At 40.7% G+C, this 8,867-nt stretch overlaps 1 protein-coding gene across 1 annotated transcript; it reads right to left on the bottom strand.

Annotated features, from left to right (window-relative positions):
* Positions 1-2,199: 2,199 nt before the first annotated feature.
* On the bottom strand, positions 2,200-7,893 carry LOC139415197 (spermatogenesis-associated serine-rich protein 1). The gene is made up of 6 exons (XM_071163099.1): positions 7,728-7,893; positions 6,832-6,956; positions 3,951-4,118; positions 3,049-3,154; positions 2,593-2,652; positions 2,200-2,394 (listed from the first exon to the last, which is right to left on the bottom strand). Exons 1-6 carry the CDS (start codon positions 7,838-7,840, stop codon positions 2,277-2,279), a joined length of 690 nt encoding a protein of 229 aa, XP_071019200.1. The 5' UTR covers positions 7,841-7,893; the 3' UTR covers positions 2,200-2,276.
* Between the last annotated feature and the right edge of the window lie 974 nt (positions 7,894-8,867).

The following is an 8,867-nucleotide window of genomic DNA, read 5'->3' as shown; positions in this document are numbered from 1 at the left end:
CTTTAATAATGAAACAGTAGTCACTTTAATAATGTTCACATTCTGCTTTACTGATCTCAAAATGTATATACTGTATTCCATTCTACTGTATTTAGTCAATGCCACTGCGACATTGCTTGTCCTAATATTGATATATTTCTTAATTCCATTCTTTTACTTTAAGAATTGTGTAGTGATGTGAATTGTTAGATACTACTGCACAGTTGGAGCTAGGAACACAAGCATTTCGCTACACCCGCAATAACATCTGCTAAATATGTGTATGTGACCAATCTATTTGATTTGATTTAGAGCTCTGCTACCTTACCCGAGCATGACGGCCCCGACATTATACTGTACATCGGGTTAGGGCCACGTAGGGCCTGTTTTTCATCAATAACTAGGGTACAGGCAGGGCTCGGGTATCACTAAATTGATCAGAGCCGCTATGAGGCAATGGTTTTGCTAGTCCTGTGTGGCTCACTTGGTAGAGCATGGCACTTGCAATGCCAGGGTTGTGGCTTTGATTCCCACAAGGGACCAGTATGAAAATGTATGAACTCGCTCTGGATAAGATGGTCTGATAAATTACTCAAATGTAGAAATGTAAACGCGTGCAGGGAGTGAGTGACAGACAGAGAGCAGCAACTAATGGAGCCCAAGCTCGGCCCTTACATTTGGCAGAAGCAAATTGGGCCTGGGGTAGGCTAGGGCCTGAACGGCATGGCTAGGGCTCGGACTTAAAATTAATGCCCGTGCAGGGCTATAATGTGTGGAATTTGCGGTTTGCTTTCAAAATTAAAGTCCCTCACTGAAAACGATGCAATGGTTACCAATAGTGGAATCATGACATGTTTGGACTAGATAATGCTAAAGGTTGGAATGTTGTTGCCTAATTTTAAATTAAATACAATAATTAATTAGTTTGACAACAGAGAAACAAACTGTTGAAATCCCATTGTGGATGTATTAGACTGCATAATTGCATTGGGGCATACTTATATGCACTGTACAGCTTTACCTATGGATTGTGAACCCATCGTGTCAACAAATATGTAATAACATTCCAACCTTGTTTAGTATTATCTAGTCCAAATATGGCATTAATCCACTATTTGTATCCGTTTGCTTCACTTTCAATGAGGGACTTAGATTTTGCAGACGAAACACAAATTCCACTATTGTGGCTAGTGTCACATACGTAGAGAGAAGTGGGTAACAACGATGTATGTAAACTCTGGATTGCTGATGTTATTTATTGGCCATTGATAGGCTTTGAAGGCACCGGTTGGCCGTATTGGCACTCCCCAGTAGGAGCAGTCCTCCATAGGAATGAATGGAATTCTACAGTATTTAAATTAAATTTTGTTTTTTTGTAGTGGGACAGTAACATTAGTAATCTCAAAAAAGTACACTTAAAGGAAACATTCAAAAACGTTTTTTTTGTACTGAACATGCCCAGGCTAACCCACTGACCTATACGATTCCTGCTCTACCCTTTGCTTGTCGGTCTGGAAAGCCTCCGCAAATGAAAACGTACCTTAACACAGATGCTGCATTCATCACATGTCGGAACCTCCAAAATAAGTTATTTGCGTGTAGCTTTCTATTGGTTGATTCTGATACTTTCCAATTGGAAAACTCTGAACGACCTACCTCCTATCATCTTTCTACAATGTCGTACAAATTCTGAGTTTCCTTGATCTGACATGTCATGAATGCAGAGATTCATGGGACTATTATTAAAAACCTGTACACACCCCCTCCCTAACCTTGAGGCATGCTGAAGTGACTAAGCAGCTAATAGTGGCAGCCCTAGTTGTCCCTGTCTATCCTGAACGGGATCAGCAGTGTTGTTTTGCTGAATGAGGGATTGAGCCCACCACTTATCTTCCCCTGGGAATTAAGGAAATCTATGCGATGCACCTCTGCCAGACTATAAGGCAAAACAGAGGTCAGGTTATCAACTGTTGCTGACCTAACTGCTTTTGGAACTCATCAAAGTCAGGCCACCTGGGAACTTTTATTCCCTGCTTGGCTTATTGTTGCTTATCTCCCCTCAGCAAATTGCATAACCCAATTGTTCAAAAGTGAATAGTGATGGCAAAAGCTCCAAATGATGTCATGACAATTAGTCACACTTTATTACATCATTGATCCCCCCCTCCCACCAAACTTCCTTATCAAACTACAGTAGAATCAAAACCACGTGGCTGTAATCATGCCGAATGATCATAATATACAGTTTGGAATTGTTATCCATTTCTCCTCATTCATCCAAAAAACATTTTGACATGTCAGTTGTCCAGCACAGTTTTGAATATGACTGGTGCAGGCCTCCATTTACTCAGCTTCTTCACTTCTAGTATGTCTGCCTCCCTGTCCTCCATCCTCTTCCTCGCTACATATGGAATACTGCAGAAAGACATCACACACACCAGCCACAAATAAATGGCAAAACATACTATACATCTGGAATGCCTCTTCATCTAAACCTTGCATCAATCATGTACATTTGCATAAATAATATCACTTGTTAAATTCAATTCTTCTTCCACAGTTCTCCAGAAGTGCACAAGTTTAAACGTTATCTTAATTGGTTATATGTCTCACCATGTCTTTTTTGGAGGTGGCTGAAGAGGAACGAATGTATCTGCACTGAAGGTCAGTGACCTACAGAGGACAATTCCACTGTGAGTATGAAACCACCATCACACTTCACTGAGCATGCTGATACCCATCTTTTCACAAATGTGAAACTGTGGTTATGTCTCAATTATCTCTCTTTCCTTCCAAATTGTGCATTTGTCCACTCCCCTTCACTGATTTGAAAGGAAATATATCTACTGCCTTTAGATTTCACTTCAGGTGAAAGGAGATATTATTGGGATGCTCCCTGAAACTGGGCAATATAAAGCAATATAAAGACCAATAGCACCATCTTTCAGCCATCTGTAGTAATTCATGTATGAAAACAAGACAGAGCTACAGTATATCTACAGCACCGTAGCCTACTGTATCCTATTCCAATCAAATATACTATCAACACAAGGAAAACAAAAACCTTACCCAAAATGTGTTGTTGGTAATGTTGATCCAAACTTGTGAAAGTCAGGACTGTACTCAGGTGTTAGATAGGGTCTAGAACCAGGTGCAGAATGGCAGGTAAACCTGGCTGGAATGGAGGAACAAGCGGCTACATTATGATACATATATTCTCTTGTCTACAGACTACATAAACATAATCGAGCGTCTGACCAAATAATGCAAGATTTTAGTTCTGGGTTAACTGAGATTATAATACATCTAACACTGAGCATAACCTTGTTTAACCCAGAAATAAAATTGTGTGTAATTGTATGTTTACTTAGTCTGTCCAGGAGAAATTACTCAGAGCTGTCACGCCCCGGCCATAGAGAGGCTTTTATTCTCTATTTTGGTTAGGCCAGGGTGTGACTAGGGTGGGCATTCTATGTTCAGTTTCTATGTTTTGTATTTCTTTGTTGTTTTGTCCGGGTGTGGTTCTCAATCAGAGGCAGCTGTCTATCGTTGTCTCTGATTGAGAACCATACTTAGGTAGCTTTTTCCCACATGGGTTTTGTGGGTAGTTGATTTCTGTTTAGTGTTTTTCACCGTTCAGGACTGTTTCGGTTATTCCCTTTTGTTATTTTTGTATTTAGGTGTTCAGTGTCAATAAACAAACATGAACACGTACCACGCTACGCTTTGGTCCTCACCTTCTTCAAACAGCCATTACAAGAGCATAGCCAATCTAGAATGTATTATTCTATTAGCCTAAGTCATGCATTCCAATGTACCATCAGAAAGTCTAACCATAAACGCAGATAATCCTAAACTACTTATCAACTTTAACACAATAGCCTTCATCGGATAATCTTGTTGAAATAATACTTTGAACATTCTGCAAAACGTATGCGTTTTCACTGCTACTGAATATTTGCAGTACATACCTTGTTTTTTCCTCCCGATGGTGACCTCCAGAGTTCTCTCTGAAGAACACCGTATGGTCCTATAATGGTGACCTCCCTCCAGCAAACAGCGTTTGCCAACATGGAAGGTTCTGGGCTGACCAAAGTTGGGATAAAACGTCCACTCAGTCTGGGACACCATGTTGGCCTCTACAGAAATAAATAAAGAGAGTAATAGGAGTAAATAGAGGTTTGATAAATAGTATGCAAAACACCAGCGTTAGTGATCTAATAAAGAATGACGTCACACAGTTCTATTTATGATGTAGTACTGTACATTCAATAGGGGTTACTGACGAGGTACTGTTTGTCAGATTATTGGCACTTTATACACAGTGCACAAAACATTAAGAACCCCTTTTTGCCCTCAGAACAGCCTCAATTTGTCAGGGCATGGACTCTACAAGGTGTTGGTATTTTGTATTTATTAAGGATCCCCATTAGCTGCTGCCTCTTCCTGGGGTCCAGCAACATTAAGGCAGTTATATACAAGTTAAAATATTACATTTCTTAACACAACACATTAAGTGTGTTCCCTCAGGCCACTACTCTACTATTACATATCTACAATACAAAATCCATGTGCACATCCGTGTAGAGTGCGTGTCTTATCATGTACGTCTGTGCCTGTGTGTGTCTCTTCACAGTCCCCGCTGTTCTAGAAGGTGTATTTTTATATTTTTTAAATCTGATTCTACTGCTTGCATCAGTTACCTGATGTGGAAGTGTTCCATGTAGCCATGGCTCTATGTTGTACTATGCGCCTCCCATAGTCTGTTCTGGACTTGGGGGTTGTGAAAATACTTTTTTTGGCATTTTATTTGTATTTTTATTTAACTAGGCAAGTCAGTAAAGAACAAATTCTTATTTACAATGACGACCTATCTCGGCCAAACCCGGGTCAATTGTGAGCCGCCCTATGGGACAATCACGGCTGGATACAGCCTGGAATCGAACCAGGGTCTGTAATGATGCCTCTAGCACTGAGATGTAGTGCCTTAGACCGCTGCGGCACTCGGGAGCACCTCATGTCTTGTGGGGTATGCATGGGTGTCCGAGCTGTGTGGTAGTAGTTTAAACAGACAACTCGGTGCATTCAGCATATCAACGTTTCTTACAAAAACAAGTAGGGATGAAGTCTATCGCTCCTCCATTTTGAACCATGAGAGATTTACTGCATATTATTAACATTAGCTTTCTGTGTACATTTAAGGCCCAGCTGTGCTGCCCTGTTCTGAGCCAATTGTACATTTCCAAGGTCCCTTTGTGGCACCTTACCACACAACTGTAGTCCAGGCGTGACAAAACTAGAGCCTGTAGGACCTGCCTTTTTGATAGTGTTGTTAAAAATGCAGAGCAGCGCTTTATTATTGGCAGACTTCTCCCCATGTTAGCTACTGTTGTATCAACATGTGTTGACCATGACCGTTTACAATCCAGTGTTACTCCAAGCAGTTTAGTCATCTCAACTTGCTCAATTTCCACATTTTTCATTACAGTATTTAGTTGAGGTTTAGGGTTTAGTGAATGATTTGTCCCAAATACAATGCTTTTAGTTTTTTGAATATTTTGGACTAACTGATTCCTTTCCACTCACTCTGAAACTAACTGCCCTTTGTTAAGTCCTGCAGTGATTTCACTCGCTGTAGTAGCTGACGTGAATAGTGTTGACTCATCCGCATACATGACACACTGGCTTTACTCAAGGCCAGTGGCATGTCATTAGTAAAGATTGAAAATAGTAAGGGGCCTAGACAGCTGCCCTGGGGAATTCCTGATTCTACCTGGATTGTATTGGAGAGGCTTCTATTAAAGAACACCCTGTGTTCTGTTAGATAGGTAATTCTTTATCCACAATATAGAAGGGTGTGTAAAGCCATAACACAAGTTTTCTATTAGCAGACTATGATCGATAATGCCAAAAGCCGCTCTTAAGTCTAACAAAACAGCTCTCACAATTGTTTTATCATCAATTTCTCTCAGCCAATCATCAGTCATTTGTGTAAGTGCCGTGCTTGTTGAATGTCCTTCCCTATAAGTGTGCTGAAAGTCTGTAAAATAGCATTGTATCTGGACAAAAACAGTGTTGGTAACAGGCTGATTGGTCAGCTATTTGAACCAGTAAAGGGGGCTTTACTATTCTTAGGTAGCGGAATAACTTTAGCTTTCCTCCAAGAATGAGGTTACACACTTTCTAGTAGACCTAGATTAAAGATATGGCAAATGGGAGTGGCAATATCGTCCACTATTATCCTCAGTAACTTTCCATCCAAGTTGTCAGACCCTGATGGCTTGTCATTGTTGATAGACAACAGTTTTTTCACCTCTTTCACACTCACTTTACAGAATTCCACAGGGAGCATTCCAGATGGATGCTGGCCCATGTTGACTCCAATGCTTCCCACAGTTGTGTCAAGTTGGCTGGATGTCCTTTGGGTGGTGGACCATTCTTGATACCTACGGGAAACTGATGAGCGTGAAATACCCAACAGCGAAATACCAGTGCCCCTGGCAACTACTACCATACCACATTCAAAGGCACTTACATGTTTTGTCTTGCCCAATCACCCTCTGAATGGCACACATACACAATCCATGTCTCAAGGCTTTAAATCCTTCTTTAACCTGTCTCCTCCCCTTCATTTACACTGATTGAAGTGGATTTACCAAGTGACATCAATAAGGGATCTTAGCTTTCACCTCAATTCACCTGGTCAGTCTATGTCATGGAAAGAGAAAGAGTTCTTAATGTTTTGTACATTGTGAAATCATGGCCTCTTATATATTGGTAAATTAAATACATTTTTGTCAAACAAACAATCAATCAATCATTTGTAGACATGATCTAAGCCCAGTGACTCACGTGGGAAGGACCTGAGCAGTCTGGTCTCTTCAGGGAACTTGATCAATTTGATGTGAGGGAGTGGAGCATCACTGTAGCGAGGTGCAGGCAGCCACCGCAGACCAGAGCTCCAGTCAAGGTCACACCTGGAGAAGTACAGTACGCAGTCACCAATCCGTGTGCTGGACAGCTACTTGGTGTGCAGGCTTTTATTCCAGCCCAGCACTTACACACCTGACAGAGCTAATCTGTTAATCATCAACTAACAATCAATAGCTTGATTAGCTGTCTTAAGTTAAGGGTAAGGTGCCATAAAGATGAGGCAACATGAAATTGGTAAAAAATATATATATTGCAGATAAGGAGAGAGGTAGGCTGAGCTACCTTCTAGAAGCACTGCAGGATTACTGGTTGCTGGCTTGCTGCAGCTTCCTCTGCTCTGACATTGTGACATAGCTAATGATGAGACAGACAGCCCTGTCAGAATGCTATTGTGTCAAGCCAGTTCCAGAGACATGGGAGTGGTGTGAATAAACACTTTCTCAGTTAGTCTTTTGTGTTCATCTTACATTAACTCTGCCAATGACGTATCTTGGTATGTCAATGAATGAAGTGAAATTATAAAGGAATGCTATTGCCTACAGTCTGGTGTTCTTAGATCCTCTCAACGCGCTGGACTTGGATTTAGCTTGCAAAGGTCACTGTGCCTGTTCTGTATCTTAGCTACCCTACAAACAAACCGTGTAGAAAAAGAGAAAGCACACAAAATAATGTGATTGGTAGGTTACAAAACTTTAACCTCTAGACTATAGATTGTTGTTTGTAACGTAACCCTTTATCCCTGTACATTGAATCCCTTTTAACAACTTTGTTTATGTTCATACAATGTATACAATAGTCTAGAGACGATCACTTACTCTGTTAGGTTGGGCTCTATGTGCTGAATGTGCGGTCTGTAATTTCTCTCTCCTCCATGTGAATAGTGTCTGCCGTGGGGTCCGAGCTTGTCCAACGCGCCAAAGGAACACATGCTGAATGGGAACCACCTTTTGCACGAGTTTATTACTTTATATTTCAAGGAAGCGTCTCCTGATAGCTATTTTACTTTGACCGTGTTTTGCAGCGGGCATTCATGTTATCTAGATTAAGTTTAATGCGTCTCGCCCAAAAAGGTTGTTGGAAACAATAGGCCTCTATGACACGTTTGTAGCCTATAGAACGACCCAAGCTGTTGCTAGGAGAGAATGACAAACTTCTCTGAGAGGGGTGGGTCGTTCCACCAATTAGGTGTCTTTTGAGGAGTGTAACTTCGTGAGAGAAGAAAACGTGTTATTTCTCCCAATTGTAACATTCTGTCATAAAGAGCAAATGTTCAACTTAATAAAAACATGTTTCCCCATCTCAAGAGGTCAAATAAAATATCTACTATTACATTTACATTTGAGTCATTTAGCAGATGCTCTTATCCAGAACGATTTACAGGAGCAATTAGGTTAAGTGCCTTGCTCAAGGGCTCATCGACAGATAACAGGGTTGAACGTGAAGGTGCCCACATACATCGGGTTGGTTTGCTTCTAGCAGAACACCGCTAGGCGAAACAAACATCTGTGCTTGCATACTCCCTAAAGACTGTCAATATTGCTGTTTGTCGTTCTTGAGCCACTGTAGCAACAACATTGTCAGAAACACTTCCTCAAAATAGTCAGAATTAACCTAAAATAAATCAATAAATCTGTTCATCATTTCAACGTTTTTGCCCAGGAAGACTTAGTCACAATTTTAAATCTAACTACGATGTTTGGTGCAGTATTTCTCAAGTGAAAACATTTGCATGAAAACTAATCTCTCATTGAATGACAACAAACACTTTGTGTTCCGACTCCTACTACTAGTGTTTTTGACCAGTCACCGACAAAGAGGCGTAGACTTCGGCTACAAACTTTGACTTGCTTTAAGAAGAAAATGTGTGCTCAAACAGCCAAAAACAAACGTGCCGAATACCAAAACCAACAAAAACATCATAGAAGTTCTTCGTAATATATGTGCAGTTTTACAAG

This window comes from Oncorhynchus clarkii, chromosome 8 (assembly GCF_045791955.1).
Source record: "Oncorhynchus clarkii lewisi isolate Uvic-CL-2024 chromosome 8, UVic_Ocla_1.0, whole genome shotgun sequence".
Taxonomy (NCBI): Eukaryota; Metazoa; Chordata; class Actinopteri; order Salmoniformes; family Salmonidae; genus Oncorhynchus; species Oncorhynchus clarkii.
Note: the sequence above shows the minus strand (reverse complement) of the source record. Positions and strands in the feature narration are given on the sequence as shown.

Bases quoted from the DNA above. Each gene is read 5' to 3' on its own strand.
- LOC139415197 (XM_071163099.1), bottom strand. From the start codon at position 7,840: ATGTGTTCCTTTGGCGCGTTGGACAAGCTCGGACCCCACGGCAGACAC. The intron at 6,957-7,727 runs GTAAGTGATCGT...GTACTTCTCCAG, and splicing joins ATAGAGCCCAACCTAACAGA to GTGTGACCTTGACTGGAGCT. The intron at 2,653-3,048 runs GTAAGGTTTTTG...TGTCCTCTGTAG, and splicing joins TTACCAACAACACATTTTGG to GTCACTGACCTTCAGTGCAG.